The sequence below is a fragment of the Corvus moneduloides genome, chromosome 2 (assembly GCF_009650955.1).
Source record: "Corvus moneduloides isolate bCorMon1 chromosome 2, bCorMon1.pri, whole genome shotgun sequence".
Lineage (NCBI taxonomy): Eukaryota > Metazoa > Chordata > Aves > Passeriformes > Corvidae > Corvus > Corvus moneduloides.
In genome coordinates, this window is record NC_045477.1 from 98,850,939 (window position 1) to 98,874,126 (window position 23,188).

At 43.1% G+C, this 23,188-nt stretch overlaps 1 protein-coding gene across 2 annotated transcripts in view; it reads right to left on the minus strand.

The window, feature by feature from the left end:
• Positions 1-6,298: 6,298 nt before the first annotated feature.
• Positions 6,299-23,188, minus strand: part of COL4A2 (collagen type IV alpha 2 chain) — a 145,527-nt gene continuing 128,637 nt past the window's right edge. For both annotated transcript variants that reach the window (XM_032100568.1, XM_032100566.1), the window contains exons 34-48: positions 22,827-23,008; positions 21,292-21,355; positions 20,409-20,483; positions 19,702-19,809; positions 18,653-18,760; positions 17,313-17,384; positions 16,799-16,924; positions 15,355-15,471; positions 13,343-13,504; positions 13,109-13,207; positions 12,203-12,349; positions 11,465-11,581; positions 10,286-10,477; positions 9,286-9,572; positions 6,299-6,836 (exon numbers count right to left, since the gene is read on the minus strand). In XM_032100568.1, the coding sequence (XP_031956459.1) occupies positions 6,582-6,836; positions 9,286-9,572; positions 10,286-10,477; positions 11,465-11,581; positions 12,203-12,349; positions 13,109-13,207; positions 13,343-13,504; positions 15,355-15,471; positions 16,799-16,924; positions 17,313-17,384; positions 18,653-18,760; positions 19,702-19,809; positions 20,409-20,483; positions 21,292-21,355; positions 22,827-23,008 (2,111 nt within the window). In that variant the 3' untranslated portion in view covers positions 6,299-6,581. The remainder of the gene's footprint in view (positions 6,837-9,285; positions 9,573-10,285; positions 10,478-11,464; positions 11,582-12,202; positions 12,350-13,108; positions 13,208-13,342; positions 13,505-15,354; positions 15,472-16,798; positions 16,925-17,312; positions 17,385-18,652; positions 18,761-19,701; positions 19,810-20,408; positions 20,484-21,291; positions 21,356-22,826; positions 23,009-23,188) is intronic.

A 23,188-nucleotide genomic window follows, 5' to 3' on the forward strand; every position in this document is an offset into this window, starting at 1 on the left:
GGAGACTTTATTAATGTGAATTCTCCTTCCATAGTGGGCTTCCATGTGTTAACAAGCAGCATCCCAGCTCTTGCTGTTCTAATTGCAGGTTGCAGGAGAAAGTTTTGGTTTTTTTTTCTTTAATTTCATTTTTCTCTTGTAATTTTTTAATATAGGTGGGTTTTGGGGAAGAAATCAATCTTATTTTGTCTGAATTTTTGTAAAAAACTCTTTCTGGTGCCTGTAGGAATATCACTGTGTTCATTACCTGTATTCTGTCTCCTTTCCCACTCCTTAGTTGTTCTCAGGCAGAGCTGCAGCTTTGATGTTTATCAGCTATGCATGACATTACTACCTGGAGTAGTAATTACCTCTAGCTGGAGGGAAGTGAAGACTGGTGTTTTCTGATGTGAAACGGGCTAATGCAGGAGGAGGGGAAGAAACTGCCTTTTGTGGAGTAAAAGGCCCATGAAGAAGCAGTAATGAGGTACATGGTTTCTCTCCTGACTGCAGTAAAAAGGAGTGGGTAACACTTAACACAGCTCCTAGAGTTTCCCAGCCTTCTCAGCTACAAAGAATGCACGTAGTGACCCAGGAGATCACACTGAACTTAGACAGAGTGGAGAAGTTCTAGTTTTTAAAAACACACTCACACCCATCCCCTGAACCCCCTGCCCCATTCCTCCCAAAACCAACCAACCACTAAACCCTAAAGATGCAGTTTGCATATTTTCAGTTTTGCAAGCTCTCGTCTCCTCCATCTTCCTTTGGATGCCTCTGTTAGAATTGTCTGAGACCAAGCATTGGTGATTCTTATGCTTTCTCATTGCCTCTCTCTGTCCCACCCAAATCACAGTTGTTTCGTACATAGGGAGACAATTCCTAAATAAATAGTGAATTAAATTATTACTTAAATACATTTAAAGTACTTTTTTCTGGAAGTACATCCTCTTGAGCGAATTGCTGCAGAGTAGTAGCTTTATTTTCTGCTTTCAAGTTAATTCATAGTACACATGTAGTGGGGAAGAATGGCTTGAGAGAGAAACCACTGAACATTGAATAATGTAATCATAGGTTTGGGTTGGAAGGGATCTTTAAATGTCATCTAGTCCACTCCTCCATGCATTGAGCTGGTAGGTTGTCAGTCAGGTTGCTCAGAGCTCTATCCAATTGAAACTTGAATATTTCCAGGGATGGGGCATCTACCACCGCTGTGGGCTTGCTGTTCCATTGTTTTACCACCCTTGTTGTAAAAATGCCTTCCTTATATCTAGTCTGCACCTACCTTGGTTTAAAATCATTACCTCATTTCCTATTGTTACAGGTCTTACCAAGGGTTGTGATCTTTTGGGTTTGCTGGTGGCTTGCAGACACTTACCAGTCTGTCAAAGACTAAACAGCACCTGAGCTGTGGTATTTGAAAATGTGTATAATTAGAAACCTTCTAGCTAGTAACAAAATTCCAGGGGTCAGTATGTAGTCTTCCCTCAGGACTGGGAAGAGACAAACAGGCTCCACTCTCAGTTCTGTTTGTGACCAAAGGGTTCTGCTGACACGTCTGTGAGAGGTCCAGTGCTGGCTTCCTGTGTCTGCTGACAACTGAACCTGCAACACGCGCTTATTGCGAGGTCAGGCATTTTGGGAGATGTACATCTAGAAGGTACAGAACAGGAAAAATATTTGTAAATTTAACATCCAACACTTAAGGTATAAATATCTGTAATTCAGTTGCACAAGCATTTGATACATATGACATCTTAAGTAATTCTTACAGTCTTTCTGAAGGCTCCAACTTGGGTGTTTTTCACCAAATGAGATGACACAGGAACCAGTCTTGTGTGCTGCACTTTTGCCCTTAAGGCTACCCTTGTCGTCTGGCATGATGTTTATGGCTTTTTAGTGTTTCTGGCTCTTGTTCCTGGAGAAATTTCTGGGTTATGATGGGTTGTCACTGTACCAGCCTTTGTGAAATCATGACAATACCTGGGCAGTTGCATAATACATGGGAGCTGTTGATGAGAGGTAGGTTGTCCAGAGCTGGGCCTATTGTGGTGATGCTGCTGAAGCCAAGGGAAATCCTCCTCTCCAGGACTAGTGAAGGTGGGTAAAAGCATGGACAAAGGACTCTGCCTGCCCTGCCAGGGAGAGGAAACTTGTTTTACAAGCATTTATTTCCCCTGCCCCCCCCCTCCCTCTTATGTCTGCATTATGTGAATTAATTATATAGTGAAATAAGAGGTGTTATTTTTGGCCATGCTGGGTGAATGTGAGCTACAGGCCAGCCTGTGCCTGAGGTGATGGCTGAGCCAGGCTGACCCACGGGGGAGGATCTGTGCCAGAGTGGTTGGGAAGGATCCATCCTACTTTCTGCCCCTCACAGGCACTGATGGTGCAAGACTGAGGTTGTTATGGGCCCTTGACAACCCCAACAAAGGCTTTAGGTCTTGTGGGGGCCACAAAAGGAGCCAGAACCTCCTCTGCCGGTGCCCATAGGGCTGGCAGAGCTTCTGAGCCCATTTAGTTACATCCTTGCCCACACCATGGTGGGAAGCACTCCTGCCTGTTTTTGCTTCTCTCTTTGTGAGCAGTGGGGTGCAGTGATCCTTCTTTCCCTTGTTCAGTGGGGTTTGAACTATTGTGTGCTGAACAGCTGCAGGTCCATGTCCCCGCTGCACCTGGGGTGGGTGGCTGTGTCTGGGGGTGCTACTGGTCCCCATGGGGTTACAGGGGCAGCTGCTGCCTGCACTTGTGTGCTGTTGGCACATTGGCAGTGACCCCTCAGCCTCTCCCCTGGCAGCAATCTCACACTTCCTGTGCCAAGGCAATGTTTACTGCTTTTTGTTTGCTAATTTCCTATTTCTGGCAGCCACAGACAAGCACAGTCATGTAGGGTGTGAACAGACTCTGCTCATTTGGTCAATACACACTGAGGGAATAATTGGGGCCAACTCACATCACTATATTGACTTCACTATACCTGTGTTGATATACTGAAGCACTATTACCTATAGAAAGGGAATATGATCTCATTTATCTTCTCCAGGCTCAGCAGCATGTTATACTTTAGCACGTTTTCAAACAGGAAAGTGTAGGAAGCATACACCATGCTTTGAAACAAAAGATTTGATCAAACCAAGGCAAAACACTGGTGGTTTATTGCATCCTAGGTTGGAGCACTATAGTTCAGTAAAAGGATTGTTTAGTTTTGCTGTAGCTGAGCTTTTCCCTAAATAAAGATATTTTAGCTTCCTGAAAGTGGATTCTACAATCAGATCTGTGGAATGGTTTGGGTTGGAAGGGATCTTCAAGAATCATCTAGTTCCAACCCTCTGGCCACGGGCAGCGACACCTGCCACTAGACCAGGTTGCTCAAAGCCCCATCCAGGCTGGCCTAAATGTCCCCCTTCTGTCCAGTCTAAACGAACCCTCTTTCGGTTTAAAACTGCTGCCCCTTGCTGTGTCCCTACAGGTCTTGTTATGTCTCCTTTAGGTACTTCGAGGATGCTGTAAGATCTCCCCAGAGTCTTCTCTTTTTCAGCTGAACAACCCCAGCTGTCAGCCTGTCTTCATAGGAGGTAAACTTGCAGCTAAGAGTCCATTTGACAAGTCAGTCTCCTTCCATGCAGTGCTCTGGATTAGCTCACCAGGTGAAGTCCTGTGCTGTGAGTGTTCCACGTGTTTGTGTGCATGAGCTCGCTCCACTTCTCCGAGCCGTGATTGCGCAGGCTTTGGAGGAGCACAGCTGTGAGTACACAGACCTGAAGCACATGACGCACGCAAAGTACAGAAGCTCAAGCCTGCTTAGCACCCTGTGGCTTTTGTGGTTGGTTTCTTTATTCCCCACGCCCATGTATTCCACTTAATGCTGTGCTGGGACCACTCTGTTAAGAAACTTGTTAAGAACAGCTTATTGAGTCAGAAAATGAAGAGGCAGAGCAACTGTTGGTGGAAGAACTATGTGCTAAAGTTCTATGTGCTAAAGCAATGAGCTACGTAGGAAGATTAGGCAATATATTAGCCACAAAAGTCCAAATAGTTTGCTGCTGTTGTTGACATAATCAGTTTTTACAGATTTTTATAACCTTGAGTTCTCTTAAAACCCTGAATGTGCTGCATTGCCAGAGCAGCATGCTGTACAACTCACAAGTGATAGTTGTGTGATCATCCCACAACCACCGATGTCTAGCAGTATGTCGAAGAGGCAAGTTGTCTATTCTTGGGTATTTGTTACTGTCACATTTAATTTAAGAGAATTGACAAGTATGGAATAGATTTAGCTCATGTTGACTGCAATGTTTTCAGTACTTTTTTATTTAGCTGAAATAAATAACAGTGTGATAAGTTTGTTCAGGGGCTGCCTTTCAGAGCTACAGCAGGGCCAGAGAGCTTGTTTAAAGCTCAGGTAATTTCTCTGTTTATGGATATATCTAATTATATGAGCAACTAATCTGGGTCAGACAATGTGCTAGGTAAGTACCTGAAGGGAGCCTACTAGAAAGATGGAGGGGGACTTTTTACAAGGGCATGTAGTGCTAGGACAAGGGGGAATGGTTTCAAATTAAGAGCAGGTTTAGATTAGATATTAAGAAAAAATTCTTTACTGTGAAGGTGGTGATGCAGTGGCACAGGTTGCCCAGAGAAGTTGTGGGTGCCCCATCCCTGGAAGTGTTTCAGGCCAGGTTGAATGTCACTCTGAGCAACCTGGTCTAGGGAAAGATATCCCTGTCTGCAGCAGGGGGATTGGAATGAGATGATTTTTATGGTCCCTTCCAATTCAAACCATTCTATGATTCCAGAACTTTAACAAAATTTATATATTTTTTTGTGGACGTAACACTTGTCAAGTCTGGTAAATATTGTTTTCCTGAACCTTGTAGAGTGTGAATAATAGGTTGTTTTAACCTGCAATGTCAGAATTTATTTGCTTTAATCATTCCAACAACAGATTAAATACTATTTTAGTTGTTCAGCTTAAATAAGTGATTTTAGACACAGCTTCCCTCTTAGATCTTTTTAAGTGCCATGAAATAAACAAGTGTATTCTGGTTGAAGAGTTTGAGTTTCAGCGGGAGGAGTTTTCTGGGAGTGCTTTTCTAATTCCTTAGTACAAACAAAGTATTTCAACAGAGCAGTCCATATGCATTATATGGAAAAACAAGTTTACGAAACAGAAATCACCCACAAATAGAGATGTAGAAAAAAACAGGTTTTATTTATGATGCAGTGAGGTTGGAATGTAATAATAAAAGCCAAGAAGCACCTGAAGCAGGAGCGAGGCGAGTTACTGAAAAATCAACTGTCATTGCTATAAATGTTAATCAGATTATGTGATCATGAAATTCGTAGCTGATCCTTCTTCCCCTCCTGTCTTGAAGTGTTGACAGACAACTTTGGGCTAAATTACTTCTTTCTACAGAAGGAAAGAGCTAGCCATTCTGGCCATTATCAAGCCTTTTGTATGGTTTTGATAATGGTGCTAGGTATGTGCCTTGAGAGGGTGCCAGATAAATGCCCTGCTTCCCTCCCCCTTGCTTTTGCAAGGATGACTGTGTGCACGTTGGGATGGTGGCTGTCCCACTGCCACATGTCCCCAGCTGCCAGGACAGCATGCCTTCAGAGAGCCAGCTGGCAGGGCTGCAAGTTCTGTGTTTCAGGGTTGTGTGGCATCAAGCAATGCCTTCTCCTGCAAACCCTATCCTGGGTGCTGCTCCAACATGATGTGGTTAAAGCCTGTTTGTGATGAGCGGCTTGATTTCAGAAGGGAAAAGGTGCAATGCAAAAACCAGTTGCTGCTGTTTCTGCTGTGTGGTGTGACACACATGAAATGTCCACAGCACAGTGGAGCAAGGGATCCTTTGGCTTGGGGTATGTCTAGGAAAAACCCCATCAAGCTTATAAAATAAAACGCTAATTTTCATCATGTAGACTTATAACCAAATTGAAAGAGTTGCATTTTGCGGTTACTGTTTTTGGGAGCCTGTGGGCTTTGTTATTGGCAGTGGTTAAGTGCTAAAGCATGGTGAGGCTTGAAAAAATAAAAATATTGTGTTGGGTGTGTTTGAAACGCCCAAGCATAAAATACTAAAACTTAAGTTAGGTTTCAATGCTAGACATAAGCATTCTGGACCATGGTATATTTTTGGTATTTTGCAATGATTTAGGACTTAAATCACCCTGTGTTAATTTATGGAACTGCAGCTGTTAGTGTTTACTGTTGTGAAAATACAGTAAATAGAAAGATACATATATTCTCTTCATGTAAATGCAGTGGGTATCTGACCAAGGAAACCTTTTATTACTAAGTTTTTTTTGGTGTTTCAAAGCTGAGAGTATTTCTATCATTTGGCAAATGATGTAATATTAGACTAGCAAAAAATGTGTATATATACTGCATAGTTGGAGAACACAGCACTAGATCTGTTAGACTTGTGCTATACTTAATTTGCTTTTACAGACATTTAAAAAATTAATTTCCATTCAGCTTTTGAGGTAATAAGTTAAAAAAAGCACCAACATGACTTATTCAATTGTCTAACCACCACAGAAGGCTCCACTGTATAAGAACTACATGATAAGGTGGTTCCTTATACTGTGAGAGACTTCTATAAGTTTTTCATACAGACTTGACATCTGCTGATATGGCTTCGAATGAGTCCTGCCTTGAGTGTGTCTCCCGAGGGCTTGCTTTGGAAGGGTTGGTCGATCGTGGTGAGCCAGAAGCTGTATTTGTTTGCAAAGTAGTGACAGGTTCCGCGTGCGCCATTGCATTCGATGAAAGGAGTCGCCCTGAAATCTTCCAGGCAGCTCCCAGGAGAAACCAGCGACTGTCCTCCACCTTCATCACCAGCAGCAGTGTGCTAAGGGAGACAAGGAGAGCAGTGTTCAGAGTGCAGCCTCAGGCAATGCTCTCATAAACTTACATGTGTGAAAAGAGAAAAACCACTAGAATTGCTCCTAATTCTTATCTCCAGAGCAGAAAGTTGGCTAGTCCTGCATCTGTGTAAGGGTTTGGCTATGCTATAATGATATAAAGCAGCTAGCCCATATGCTGATGCATCTTTAAAATCTTCTAACAAATATCTTTTCTATAGTTAAGATTTTCACTGTTGAAAGTCTTAGAATTGGAGAGTCATTTAGGTGGAAAGAGCCCACTGGAGGTTACTTCATCCAGTTCCCTGCTCAAAGCAGGACCGACACCAAAGTTGCCCTCAGTTGCTCCAAGGTGCTGTAGAGTTGTTAGTATCTCCAAGGATGGACTTCCCACAACTTGTCTGGGCAACTTGCTCCTCTATTTCATTACCCTCACTAAGAACAATTTTGCACTGTACATCTAATTTGAATTTCCCAAATTATAAAGTCTGTCTTCCTCTGCATTGCATGTGAGGAGCACTGTGGAAACAGAATTAGCTTCTATATAATAACTAGTTCCCTGTAGGATGTTTTTTGACAGCAAATTACACCAAAATCATGCATCTCTACACCACTCAACTGTTGCCTTTGACAGGTTCTGTGATAGTGAACTGAATGTTACTTTTCTTCTGTCAAAGGCGTTACTAACAAAATGGGCCTTTTCTCTGTCCCTTTAAGAGCTGTACAGCTGTATTTTTAAGTTATACTGTTGAATTCTTGTTAGAAACGGAAAGAATCTGCAATGTAAAAGAAAGCAGCTGGAAAATAAAGTTCTTAAATAGTTTTGTAAATGTAGGGAATGTAAGAAGCAGCATAAATTATTACAGCTTTGAGGCCTCTGCAGTTGGAGGTGGAAAGCAGATAGTAAAAACTGCTGCTGCTGTTTGAGCCCTGGCTTGGGAGCAGCCCTGCTTGGCAACCTGAGGATGACCACTGGCATTGCATGCTTGGTCTGCAAGCTCCAACTCTATGCCTGTAACATCTCTTCTGGTATTGACTATGGCTTTTTATCCTTCTGCAGTGCTTACTCGTATAGGATATATGATAGTGGAGTGCTTGCTGACTTCTCCAGCTGTTTGGGCAGAGTCTGTGCTGACTGAGGATTGTACCTTACTCAGGGGAAGGAGGTGACAAATTTAAGCCAAGGAAATAAAACAGTATGTACTCTGAGAAAACCACACGTGCTCTACTTCCACAGTTGCCTGAGAAGCAAAAATGCGTACAACCAAACACTTCATTTGCTCCAAAAGCCAGCTGGGAAAATGGGAATTCTTCTCACTGTGTGTACCACAGTGCTGACAGACTCTGTCCTGGCAAAAGGTTCTTGCTAAGGTGACGATTTGCTCTTAACAATGCTCAGTGTTTACATGGGGCTTTGCAAATATTTAATTAATTCTTAGTATTCTTGTGAAGTAACTATCAGATTGGTATCAGGGCTTTTTATAGAAGGAAAAGAAAGGTCAAACACAGGGATGGTAAAAAAAAAAATTGACCTGCTCTCTCAAAACGTGGTTTTCTTTTTCTGTAACAAATTTCAGATTTCCCTTTATCTTATTTTCTGAAAAATTTAAGTTTTTGGCTTTTGACATACAAATGCTGCTGCAGGTTTTGACTCTCGTGTTTATCAAGGAAGTCAGAAAAATGAGCATCAGACCATTCAGTAACATTTCAGCTGCTCTTTACCCTCCAGTGCTCATATGATCCCTCTGTAGTCTTGCAAAAAAAGGTCAGGCCCTTCAGTAGGTCTTCTGCTGCACACCCAGCGCTAAGTGTAACATCCCTTTTCCTGATTATAAGATCACAAGATCAAAGAGATCCTGTAAGCCATGGGATGTACAGCTGAGCTCTTATTGCCATTGGAGATACAACACTGAAACTTAATTTGAAAAACAACTAGCGGCTGTCTCTCTTTCCAGAATAAGTGAAAGACTTTGGCTTCAAAATCTTCAACCAAAAACCAATGATTTTTAAATTTCAAAAAGAAGGGGAAAAGTGTGTTGTTGCTTTTTTTCTCCCCTAGATCAGCTTCTTAGTAGTGATGTATGTAAGTAACTCCAAATCTTTGGCTGTGAAAATGTTTCATATGCTACTGTTGCACCTCAGTGTAATTTTATTTGTTAAGTCACAGCTGTCCTTTTGTTCAGTTCTGAAGCACTATTTTGTACATAAAGTAAGGTCTCCAGATGCTACTCTGACAAGAGACAATGTTCTCTGAAATTCACAGAAATTTTCATCTTCCTCTTCTGCTTCCTAGAAATTACTTTTGTAGTTCCCTGGTTCCCCAGTGCGATGCATGGTTTTGTTTTTGCTGGCTCTGAAGCAGAGCAGCCTTACTAGTACTAACACTCAAATTTAAAACCCACTGCTGCACAAAATGTGACACTGGAGACCAAATACCATAAGGAAGGAATATCCGATCCACAAACTGCGCCAGCCTTCAGGGCAGTGAGGAATAGAAGCTTCTTGGCTGTGGACAGCAATTGCCACAGCTGGGGCCTCACAAACTGAGCAGCGACTGATATACGGCTTAATGTCTTCTTCTGCCACGGGCATCATTGGAAGAGGTGCTGTAGTTGAGAGCCAGTAGGATTTATCGTTTCGGCTTGCATAATAACAAATATCCCCAGGGTTACAGTAGAGGAATGGCATGGTGCTAAAACGAGACAAACATGAACCAGCCAGCCCTGTTAAAAAAGAAGAAAAAAGCAATCATTCTCACAGAAGACAATGCACATTTTCCAGTTTCCTGCTCTTTCCCAAGTATCTGTCAGGAAAGCCTGTGGGGATCTGTTAACCCATTGCTGTTCCTATTTCACATGTTCCCCTGTTCCCTGCCCTAGCCCTGGCTAGGTTTCTCCCTATTTGCTCGTTTTCCCTCGGTTTCTCCCTATTTGCTCTTGTACCCCAACCCCACCCAGGGACTGCCCCTGGGCCCCTGACAAAACCACCCCGCACCCAGACCATGCGTTCTCTCTGCCTCTGAACATCACAGGGACAAGATGTGATTAAAGCCATCTCAAGCCCTCATGAGAGACCCTTCTCTGCCTTCTTTACCATCAGTGCATTGTAACGCTGCTGGCTGCCGGAGCCAGGTCGCGGGGCTGTCTGAAATGGACTCCGGGATGCGACTGATCGCATGGCCCTGGGAAACCCCCGCTGTGCTCACAGGGAGCTGCAGCCTGCTAGGCAGAGTCCAGCGGTTACAACACAAGCCCTGTGGTCCAGAACGTTTTGCTGGCTTTACAGGTTCCCTTGAACAACACTAATGACTTGCTCATTCGGGGGGGCTCTACGAAGACATGCTGTTTTTATATTCTCATTTTGGTGCTTCCTAAGCCTGTTTGCTGTAGTCCCAGTTTTTGGAATTGAGGCTGCTGCCAGCAATATTTGTACATACCTAGATCCTGATTGTGTGCTTTCTCTTGTCCTTCAAAATACAGTAGGCTGTATCCACTCCAGAGTTTGTTCATGCCAACTGGGCACATTGGCTCTTGGTCGGACTGGCTGTGCTTCACCAGCAGGTAGCCCATGCTGACACTGCGACCCGGCATGCCTGGTGGCCCAGGGCTACCGGGGCGACCTGGCTGACCTTAGAGAAGGCAGAAAAGAAAGAATCCAGCTGAGTTTGTGCTCCCACAAATGATTTGGTGCTAGCTGATATTCCAGCTAAGCTGCTGATGAACAGCTTAATTGCATGATGCCTTTTCTTTATGGTAAGTTATTGTTAAAAGAGCTGCATTTCTAGGATTGTAACAATTGCTTTTGAAGTACATTGGTGCTGGATTAGGCTCCCCAGTTTCTTAGATAGTGTATTTCACATCAGACCTAGGGAAAGTCAAAATAAAGTTCTGTGTACAGATGAGCATATTTTTCCTTTAAAATATTTTCTTAGTCCAATATTAACCAATAGTTGTTAGACTTCTTGCATTTGATCCATACACTTGAAACTGTGCTCTGCAAATACCTTTTTCTCTGTGTGCTTAGCTAAGATAGTAATAGTTCTGCTCTTTGATTTGATAAAGACACAGGTATTTCTTTTACAAATACATTCCCCTAAACTTCATCTATCCAAGTATCACCTACCCAGCCATTCACCTCCATGAATGTAACTGTTAGTTAAACACTAGGATGAAGATACTTAGAGAGAATAAATACACTCAGATCAAAACAAACTCATGAGTGTACTGACATCTACAGCTATCAAAATTTATTCTGAAAATACTGCTCTACAGTAACTGTTAACAGTTAATTAGTTGTCCCTTTTGAAGTATCTCTGAAGACAGAAACTCTCCTCTCCTCTCCTCTCCTCTCCTCTCCTCTCCTCTCCTCTCCTCTCCTCTCCTCTCCTCTCCTCTCCTCTCCTCTCCTCTCCTCACCTCTCCTCTCCTCTCCTCTCCTCTCCTCTCCTCTCCTCTCCTCTCCTCTCCTCTCCTCTCCTCTCCTCTCCTCTCCTCTCCTCTCCTCCCCTCCCCTCCCCTCCCCCCCTCCCCTCCCCTCTCCTACCACTGATGCAGTAACTACAGAGCAATTTAGTGCAGAGAAATGAGAAAGAGGGAAGAAGTGTGATATCTCTTACCTTCAAATCCCACCGGACCCTGAAATCCCATTCCTCCTTGTTCTCCTCTGGAACCAGGAGGAGCTGGAATACCACCCCTGCCCTGGAGTCCTGGCTCTCCAGGTGAGCCTCTGAAACCTTACACAACAATGGTTGTAAGCACAGTGACTGCAGACATATCAACATGCCCATCCCACCTTGTTAACATGTGCTCTACTTGCATATGTTTGGTCCTGTCTGCTGGGTTTACTAATTTACACTGAAGGCAAGATCCTGTGGTACTTGCTCAGGCAAAAAGCACTAAGTTCATTGGAAAAGGTTGCTGGGATCAAGACAACATGAGCCCCACAACCCTAATTCTTCACTCTTGGCACCACTTATCTCTGATGAGGCTCATGGCGAAAGTTGCACTGCATCAGGTCCATATGTCACTAACACTACATTATTCCCTGAGTTGACAGCATTCCCACAAGGATGTGCACTTTCCCACCAAACACGTTCAGTCTTGGTTTGTGCCAGGTCCATATCTGATGTTGCTTTGGCTACTGAGTGTTACTGTGTAGATTTGGCTACATGAGTGTTGCCAAAGTTTTCTCCTGTTTTGCTTACGCTCCGAATGCTAGGAGGAGGAAAAAAGCTGAAGCCCCAGCTTTGGAAGACCAAAAATTGACTCTCCTTTCTGGCTTACAGACAAGCAGTGCTCTGGTGGCCTCATTCTGCTAAGGGGAACAGCTTGCAGTCTGAATGTGTGATTCCTACCTGGATCTCCTGGTGGGCCCTGAGGTCCCATATCTCCTGGGCTTCCCTGAGGTCCTATATTTCCACGAGGACCTGGTGAACCTTGCTCAGCAACCAGCCTTGGAGGAAGAGGGGGCAGCCCAGGAGAGCCTGGAGGTCCCTGGAAGCCTGTCATTAGAAGGGGGATGAGATAGTTTGATTAAAAAAAAACCCCAACCGCCCTGTATTTTTCCTTAACGTACTTTCATCCAGAGATATGTTGGTCTTACTTGGCTGCATACGTATGAGAGGGTCTATGGTCTGCAACTCAACCAGCTTGGGTATAGCAGCTGTTTTATATTGGGGAAATATGTGTGGGTATGGGATGCCCAAGATGAGACAATCTCCAAGTATGGGATAATCTTCAAGAGATTGTTTTCACTTGGACAGTACACAGATAAGCAGAAGGAAGTTAATGATGCTACTGCTCCCTCATTTGTGACACAGGAAGCCGGGAAGTTCCCCCCAAACTGCCACAGCTCTCTGAGGTGCAGCACCATCTTTTGGTGGGCTTCAAGAGACACAAATACACGATGGTATAGATGGAGTGATGGATTTTAAAGGTCTCCTTAAATATCCAGTATGTCTACTCTGGAGGACTAATTTAGACAAGAAATTCTTTTTTTTAACCCCAAAAAGTAGCTCTGATTTTGGAGTTGGCACCTCATACAAATTAAATTCATAAAGGCAAAAAATTGACTTCTCATGTTAAATTCAGGCATCTGTCCTCTGGAATTTGCCAGGATTCACACAGTCATGCAGGACAGAGGACTCTGGAGGTCTCCTAGCACAACCTCCTGCTCAGAGCAGGGCCAGTTAGATCAGCTCTGTGGAGCTGGAGAATGAGTGGTTTAGAAAGGAGTCACACATCTGACTGCACACACTTACCAGTTACTCCTCTATCTCCCTTGGGTCCAATAGGTCCCAAATCACCTGGAAATCCTGCTGTGCCCATAAAGCCGATGACACCTTGTTCACCCTTACGACCTTTAATGCAAAATGACAAGTGGCATTATTGCATTTCAGTACAAATCAAGTGAGTGCAAAAGTCACGGTATTAAAGCTGCTGTAGCATAGAAGGCTCGCCTGCTTCCTGCCAAGATCAGCATTTCCCATCCTTACCTTTTAGTCCAGGGAATCCAGGCAGGCCAGGTCTTCCTGCTGATCCAGGATCACCTCTACTTCCTTTTGGGCCAATTTCTCCAGCCCTACCTGTTTGTCCACTTTCTCCTTTGCTTCCTGGTGGAGCAGGTATTCCAGGCTGCCCCTGTGGTCCTGGATAGCCTGTTTAGAGGACATATAGATTGTAATCTGTTTATATTTAACACCTGGGCACAAAGGAAAATAACAGAACTATCTAACTGTATCCCATCAGGTTCTATTTCCTTAATTTAAGCAGGAAGCAAATGTTTAGCTCCTCAGCAGACTTACTCAGTACTCCTGCTCCTGCTCTCAGGCTGGCATAGCTGTCTGCAGCAGTGGCAGAGGAATTAGAGCACGAAGCTCCCACAAAATTCAGTGTTATCTCAAGCAAGATTTCAGCAGAAATAAGGTGCCTGCTGAGATACAGCCTTCAGTGAACTATTCCTTCACCAGTAAATACCCCACTTCACTAGGTGCCTCCTTGCTTCATCCTAAATTATCCAAGTAGCTAGAGAGAAATCAGAGAGCATCAAGTACCTGACTCAGAGCCAAGGACTTACTGTTCTGTGTATCTTAGTGCTTCAGTTGAACATCTGGAACTAGATAAGTGTTGCTGCCTGTTCTGAGCTTCCCCTCCCCCTCCCAAAGACACTTGCTTCTGCCATGTACTCCGAGCTCCTTTGTTCCAAGCGCGGGCAAACCCAAATGTAACTCAGACTCTTCAGCAGTGTCTGATTGGCCGGTCACCCTGGGTCCGCCCCCAGTCCTCCCCTTTCCCCTTCTCCTAATAAAAGATGGTCAAGGGGAGGCTCCACTCTCTCTCAGCTCAGCTACTTTCCTGTGAACATCTCTTGTTGTCTGTCTCATTTGAAAGCTTCTAACTGCAGGAAATTGAGCGAGCAGGGAGCTGTAGTTCTCCCTCTTTGCTTCTGCTGATTTGCTTTGCAGCTGATACAGGTACCGATTTTAGAGCTACTAAAGTGCTGGATTGCCCATGCTACCTCTCTAGGCTGCTCGAGGCTTTCTAAGGCATTAAACCACTAGCCTAGCCGGTAAAAAGCTGAAAGATACCTTCCACAGAGAAGTACTTCATGCTGTCTTGGGAATTATGGGAACAGCTTCTTTTTCTAGAATTGCATATTGCCTGAAGCTAACCTGGCAGGTTTCTCTTCAGTTACCTCTGCTGCTTACAAGGCATTTGGACCTTGTTTCTGAGGAGGGAGTGACTTACTAACTAGGGTTTTGAGTGGGGCATCTCTTGTGCTGCCTTTTGAAGCTGGGTCACATGAGGATACAAATGCAAGATGTATGTGGCAAAGTAAGAGTGAGCCACACTTGTCTCACCATTTTGGCTGGGGCATGGTGTTCCTGTTTCCACTCCCCTGACTGCTTGGAGAGTTGGAACCACTATACAGAGTCAGGCCAACTAACATTCTCTTTTAACTTGGAAGCCTAGGTATTTTGCTAGTTTTCAGCTGGTTTGCCTAAGTTTTTGCTGAGTTTACATAAAAATTTCCATCCATCATATAAAGATGTTAGTGGAACAACTGCTAAAAGCTCTTCAGAGTGGCACCACAGTTTGAAATGACTGTGCACTCCAATAAGCAACAGGTATTTTTAAGAGGGAAGAGCTAATGCTTTCCAATGAAATTTAGCTTGCATGGTCATTTCACATAGGAGGATTTTGTAAATGATTAACACAATATTTAATAGACTTACAAGTCTGCCACAGACCTCAGATTTTAGAGTAGTAGATTAGCATAATACTTCTGAAAGTTGTTAAGAGAATTCTGGATTATTTAATGTTATTTGCATGAAATTCAAATCCTTTCATCAGGACAACCTGGAGGAACTGCCTTTTGCTTTCAAGAGGTCTGTCTCTGTTATCTGATGTACCATTAGTTCCATCCAACAATTTCAGTGTTGTGTTTAATAGGGCTACTTTACTGAATCAATTCAGAAATAACAGTGACTGCTGTTGCATGAATTACCTGGCACTCCATCTAGACCTGGGGAACCTTTATCACCAGGATATCCTGATATATTTGAAATCCCAGGAGGCCCTGGAAATCCTTCCTGCCCAGGAATACCAAAGGGTCCTGGGACTCCTGAAAGGAAGAGAAGAAATAATCAGTACTGCAAGAAAAAAAATGCACAATTGCAATTAAAAGGACTCACCTTAGACTAAGAAGTGGGATTTTCAAAATAGAAAACACCTGCAATTCCTACTGATTTTTATTTTTTCAGATGTTACTGTGGAAGGTTTTTTTTAAAGAATTTTAAAATACTAGTTCTCTGCCAAAGCTCTCTGGGTAGCTAATTACATCTCACTGTGTAGAATACTAATAATCTCGTGTTTGCCAGGTAAAATATTTCAAGATAGGAAGTACTCAAAATACCCTAGGTATACTGAAGCAGGCAGGAAAGCAGCTTTGTTCTTCTGTGCCTGCAGAGTCAGGGCTCACACTTAGCATTTTCGGGGGTCAGTTAAAACCAAAAGTTCAAATCCAAGAAGTTCTCTACAGATGAAAAATTGTTAAATGGCCAAAAATCTGCCCTACCAATAACAGATTATTTTTTAAAGTATATTGAAGTTGTCAGGAAGTCGACCTTCTGTTTATAATTGTGACAAATATCCATGGATGAGGTAAGCTGCTTTTTCTAATGCTTGATAATAAATCTCTGAATAGTGTTTGAGATGGCACAGCGTGTTAGTAACAATAAAGTGTAACACAAAAGAATAGGAATGAGCCATTGAACCACGCAGGCAAAGGCAGTAAGGTTTTATATCTCTGTCAATCCTTAATCCTTTTAGAGCCAAAATGTTGGAAAAATATACAAAACAAACCCACAAAACCCCTGTAATTTGTTCATAACATCAGTCTGGTGGCTTCTTGATGGATGAAAACCAGGTGGTGACCCATCCTGAAATGAGCACAGCCTGTTACAGCATGGGGGGTTGGACCTTACTCTGCACAAGGGGTGATGGCACCAGCAAAGCACTGTGTATGGGAACAGAGCCCCCGAGGTGTCAGCAGGACCATCACACTTTGACAAACAGTGAGGCTTTCAGGAGAAAGGTAAATATGGACAGGCTTGCAAAAAAAGAGAGAGGGGTCATGCATTTGTGTAACTGGAGCTTCATTAAAAATGTTTGGGGAGCTGATGGCTGAGAGTAGCCTCTGGCATTTGCAGCTTGCTGGGCCCAGTGGGTGCTACAAGATGTTGCTACCATGGGGAAGGACTCAGGCTGTCCAGCACTGGGGAATACACACTGCTGTTTCTGAGCAAGGGCTGGCTGAGCTGCAGCACAAACTCCAAACAGTGACCTTCCTGACTTCGGGAGTTCTCCTACACAACTATGCACTTCGTGACCTCTCTAACACCCACAGATGAAACAAAGAACAGATGGATCCCATTCTCTGGAATACAAACCTGGAACACCTCTGTCTCCCTTCTGGCCTGGAGGTCCTCGGCCACCTTCTACTCTGCTTGGCTCTCCTGCTTCTCCTTTGTCACCCACTGTGCCTGGGAAACCTGCAGAGCCATACCCATCTGGACCTGTTGAGAGTTGTTCAGAACAAGAAGGAAAGCTGAAATGTTTCTGCATATAACAATGCATGCTAAAGTACATGTATAGAGCATGTGGATTTACAAAATACATGAGTCTGTAATGGCTCATTGAAAAAAAGGCTCATGATGAGAAAAAAGAACTTGAGGTTTTAACTTTATCAGAGGAAAGAAGTTATAATTTGAAGTTGTGTTCTAATCCACCTGTGGGGTAGCACATGGTGTACGAAGTTGTTTGCCAGAGCCCACAATAATGAAGCACATTCCAAAGCTTTTGAGGACACAGTTTAGAAAGTTGCATTACAAAGACCTCACTAACAAAACTTGAAGCCAACACAATGTTGTGCCTGTGAACAGGCAGAGTAACAGCCTCACTTACCTGGTGATCCTGGTAAGCCCTTAGTGCCTGGTAAACCATGCAGTCCACTGATTCCTCTTAAGCCAGGCTGGCCTGTTTTAAAACGACAGTCATGATTATCATAATAGTTTCTATTAGTCTATATATATTCCTGGGCCAAAAAAAAAAAAAAAAAAGCTTGAATAAATGCTATTCTGTGTTAAAATATGGTGTATTATCTGAAAATTAATTAATTACCATAAGTTTATTATGAAATACACCACACCATAGTTTGTGATTGGCAAATTTTGTAATTATATGATAAACTCATTACTCCAGAGACAGTTTTTAAATATCTCTGATCCATCTGGTAGCATGCCATTAGTTCCAGCCTTGCTTCCATAGTTTTATTAGTACTTATTTAGTTTTCCAAAATCCTCAAGCCAAGACAATTATGACATAATTGTAGACTCTAAATGTGGTTATAATAAAGCTGTCTTCAGGAGCAATTCACTCTGTCTCATTTAAAAAACCCCAACAAAACCCTAATGAAATGTCTAACAGCTACTGTTACTATTGTTACAGGTAAAATTTATTCCATCTATTTGTACCTGTCAAAGTGGTGAATATGATGTTAAAGCTAGACAATGGCCACAGCTCTGGAGGATTATTCAATCTCAGAAAAATAAGTGTCTGTCTGTCTCTCCTCACTGTCTAAAAAAGCAGTCTTCAAAACTGTATTAGCTGAGCTTTGATGCACATTCAGATAGAAGAATCTTACTAAAAGCAGGGTGATTTCTGGCTATAAGGTAGAAAAAATCTGCTAGCTTAATATATTAAGGAATTAAGTGGCAACCATTGAGATTCTGTATCCTATGATATAAACAGCTTCATTTTAAACTATCACCTGCATTTTGATAGCACAATTCTGTCTAAGCCGTAAGGAATTTATTCTTGAAACTCGATACTGAATCAGTTAACAGTTTTTGGTGATGATGTAGGACAAACATGTTGCTTGCTATCTAATGCCACATTCTAATATTCTCATATTGTATATCATTACCCTTGCTGCATATTTAATAATTTTTTATTGTTTTTTCTTCCTAGCTGTCATGAAAAATGAATATGTTTCCTGAAAACTGCTTTCCTAGTTGAAGAGGTCATCAACAGTTAAAATGAGCTGAGAAGACACCAGAAGCCATAAATCAGAAAGCAACCACATGTGTCTTTGTTAATACACCTGGACTTTGTGAGGAATAAATGTTTTAGTAGGGGAAACTCTGCCACTCTGAACTGCAAAAACCCCCTTTCTTCTTCACCCCAAAGGAACATTTGCAAGTGTTCAGACAGAAATGATTGAATAGCTGAAACTGTACAAATACCTGCTTGTCCTGGTAAGCCAGGCCAGCCGGGAGTTCCCTTTTCACCTGGAAATCCAGGTGTCCCAGGGCTTCCTTGCTGCCCTGGGGGGCCAACCAGTCCTGGCAAACCTGTGTGACAACAATGAATCATTGGTCATGAGCATCCTTAAAACCAGCAGCCCAAAACACCAGCTTGTGCTACTTTCATTCCCCCAGGCAGCAAACTGAAGACTTTCCCTTCCTAATGTCATTGTATGACACTGCACTGCTCATCCAAGTGCAAGAAAACTAAAGAGAGCACAGGTAGGAGAGACAAACTCATTACAAACTTCAGGTTTCTGACAACCTCAGAAAAGACAGTGGGCTCCTCCTATTAAAATGATAATTTGACTTCTATTGCCAGTTACAATAAGTGATTTCATTGCTGTGCATGTTACTTTCCCCTTCTGCTGCGCCTGTTTTGCCTTTCTGACTGAGAAGCTCATCAGACAAGAACTGTTTCCCAGTGAGGCACCTATCAAAACTCTTCCACTTTTGCCTGGAGTTTCTAAGCCCTCTAATAAGGAGAAATGTGGAACAACTGTTCTGAAAGAGCCTTTCCATGATCCTCCTGCAACAAGACATGTTCTTAAGTCCTGAGTGTATGATCTGGCCTCAGCTGAACCTGACTTGGATTCTCTTGTACAGTTGGCCAATGAGCCTGGCTCGAAGGCTCTGTAACTGTGTCCTGGGGGATACTGACTTCATTTATGGCAGAAAAGGTCATTGAAAAGCCCACTCCTTGTAGTACTGAGACAACACTAGAATACCTGAGTATGCCAGCAATACAACACTTTGACTGGACATGTGGTTGCTATGAAGAAGCAAAAACTGGTATGAAGCAGAGTTAGGTTTCTGCAATTTTCTCTTAACTTCTGCTGTGAGTTCCACATCCTTGTCACTGCTCTTCACCAACTTACAGAATGATGAACATATTAAAAAACATAATGACTTTCTTTTGATGGAAAGAGTATTTTTCTTTTTCCTCTTAAACAATGTTATTCTTTGAAGTGTTAAAAAGAATATTTTACCTTCCGGTCCCACAGAGCCAGGGACACCCTGTGTGCCCTTGAGGCCTTCAATGCCAGGGAAACCAGGATCACCACCTTCTCCTTTTGACCCCACACCTCCTCTTATACCTGGAAAACCACAAAACCAGTACCTTATTTTAATAATATCTATACAACCCTAAGCAAACAAGCATAAAGTGAACTTGGCTACTGAATGGGTCCTGGTCTTGCCACATAAAGACATTCTTCTAGTCAGGGTGCTTACGTAATCTGGGAGCATGAACAGTCGTCTGGCCAAACGATCACTGAACTTGTTTTTAAAAGTACTCCCCAAATTATGTGGAATATGACACTGATGTTCAAGTGGACTGCATGTGCAGGGAAATTTTAATACATTACCTAACAACTCAATCCAAAATCTATGAGACTTTGCTATCCCATCTTCTATAATCATGGCCTGATAATGCTCCTTTGGTCATCAATAGCAAAAAAAATAATATAAAAATGTTTACTAGAGTTGCATGTGATGATGTTTACTGCTATAATGGTATTTTCAGTTGAAGAGGCAAATGTAGCGCATATTTATTTCAATAAAGAAAAGATGAACCTCTCCTGGAGCTGTCATGAGAGCACACATTCAAGAGCCCATACAAAACTCCCCCTCCCTTCCTCTGGGAACTTTAATATGTGAAAGAAATACATCCAAAGAGCAACTGTGAAATTAATACCTGTTAAGCCTGGCACACCAACTTCCCCTTTAAGGCCTGGCATTCCTGGTAAGTTTACAGTATCTCCCCGATCACCTATTTCAAATAAAAATGAACACGAGTGGTAAGGCTTTAATTTAAACAGTACTTCCTGTTGTTTTGAGGAATTGCAACTTGAGGCAAAATTCAACAATTATCTTTCTAGAATAAAAGAGGAGTAAATTAAAGAAAGCAAAAAAAAGTCTGTAGAACAGCCTCCCTCCTTGCCACAGATGGATTTATCCATGGACAGCACATGTGGCATGAAATTAACAGTATTAACCTTTTTACAGCCTCCCACATCTACAATATCATTCTGTAAGACTGTGGAAAGACTCTTTGAGATTGAATATCCACTGAGACCGGTGGTGATCCGTTTACTCACTGCTTTTCTTATCCCATATTGTTCCCCCACCCCGCTTTCCCCTGCCCCTAGCCCTGGCCCCTCCCTCAGGCTCTCCCTATTGGTTCCTGTACCCCAACTCCGCCCATGTACCGCCCCTGAGCCCCTGACAAAACCCCCCGGCGCCGGGATCACGAGGTCTCTCTGTTTCTGGGGATTGCAGGGACGAGGTGTAACCATTAAAGGTCCTCTGAAACCCTTATGGAGGGACCCTTCTCGCCTCCTTTGCTGTCACTGTGTTGTAGAGCTGAGAGCTGCCGGAGCAAGAGAGTGGAGCCGTCCGAAATGGACTACGAGAGGGCAAAATGGTCACACTGCCCTAAACACTCCGCTGAGCTCCCAGGGAAAGCTGCAGCTTGCTAAACGAAACCTAGCACTGCAACAGAGACCCCTCAGATCTTAATGTCACGTATTCGATGGGTGATGAATACGGAGGGTGCTCAGATAAGAGAACAAACTCACCTATTTCTCCATGTGAGCCAGGAGTACCAAAATGGCCTGAAATTCCTGGAATGCCTTTTTCTCCCTATCGTATGATTGAAAACAGGCATCAGTTAGTGAAGATGAGCATTTAGTCAACCTTCCAAGCAGCTGGTTTTGGAAATATTTTAAAAAGGCTATTAAATTTCCCATTTTTGAGTTTCTTTAGTACTTTATAGAGTGATTTGGCAGCAGTCAGTTAATCTAAATCAGTACCAACCAAGGGAGAAGTTATGTTTGCAAAGGCTTAAGTCTGAAATTGAGGACATCTTATTGTGCATATAAAGTAGTGAGTCCTTGTGCTGGTTTTGGCTGGGGCAGATTTAATTTTCTTCATGGTAGCCAGTACAGGACTGTTTTGTGCTGGATTTGTGCTGGAAACACTGTTGATAACACAGGGATGTTTTCATTCCTACTGAAATGCGCTTCCACAGTGTCGAGACATTTTTTGCTTGTCACCCCACTGCTTGCCAGTGAGCAGCCTGGGGGTGAGCAAGGATTTGGGAGGGGACACAGCTGGGACAGCTGATCCCAACTGACCCAAGGGATATCCCACACCATATGGCCTCATGCTCAGCATATAAGGCAGGCGGGACAATAGGCTGGGGGGTAACAGTGCTTGGGCATTGGCTGGGCATCAGTCAGTTGGTGGTGGGCAATTGTTTTCATTTGTATCACTTGTCTTTCTTGGGTTTTATTAATCTATCATTATTATATTCCTTTTTATTATTATTATTATTATTTATTGTTATGATAGTTTATTTCAATTAGAAAACTGTTCTTATTCACTTTTCACCTTTTTGAGTTCTCTCACTTTAACCCTTCCAGTTCTCTTCTCCCCATCCTGCTGGGGATGTTTGAGGGACCAAGTGATAGGGTAGGGCTTAGTTTCTGGCTGAGATTAAACCGTAACAGTCCTGCAGTCCTTGGTTAAAAAAAATTTTACTGAAACCTAAAGGCAAAGAGAACCTGAGAAAGGAATATAGTTTTTGTCTCTCTTAAATAAATTATGTCTGTGAGTCTACTGTCAGGCCTTTTCTAAGCATTTATTTCTTTCAGTGTAACTTATTTTGCAGCTGAAGTGAATCACAGTGAGTTACCCTCTAGAAGCTAAGGTTCTTAGGCTCTTTTACTGTTAAATAAGTGACAGTGAGTAACTTTTGGCAGTGATACCATCAAGTTCTGGGAGAAAAAGAAAAGTAAGCCCAACATTGAGAATAATTTTTACCAGCAGCTGCAGCAACAGAACCAAGGAGCTAGAAGGAACCATCTGGGTCCTCATTGGCAAAAAGTTGGCGCATGAAATTTGGATGTCTCACAATGAGAAAATAAATGACTCTGCTTAATTAATGTTGGAGGGAGCAAGCAAAAATATTTGATCTATTTATTCAATGCTTATGGCATTTTTATCTTTGCACTGCCGTTGTTCAGCAAAATTTCAAGGGGTGAATGCCACTTGCTGAGAAGCTGAATGCCAGCACAGGGGCACCAACGTTCCCTCATGTGTGTGAACTTACTCGGACTCCTGTGGTGCCAGGGAAGCCTCTGATGCCAGGAGAGCCAGCAGGACCAGGATACCCTTTCAGACCTGTCAGCCCTTTTGCGCCGATGTCTCCTTTCACACCAGCCACGTAGCTGGGATGCCCAGGGGACCCTGGGGTTCCTGTCTTTCCAGGAAGGCCTGGCATTCCCTTGCTACCTGCAGGCAGGGAAGAAGAAATGTAAGTAAGGAAAGACTGACACGCAGTTGCTTGTGTGTAAGAAGTTTTCCTGCTAACGGCCGTCTCGAAACATGGCACCACCGTGTGCTGTACAAGTCCACACACACCCACCCCCCACCCCTCAGAGCTTTCCTTGGGGGTGACTCCGTGAAATGCAG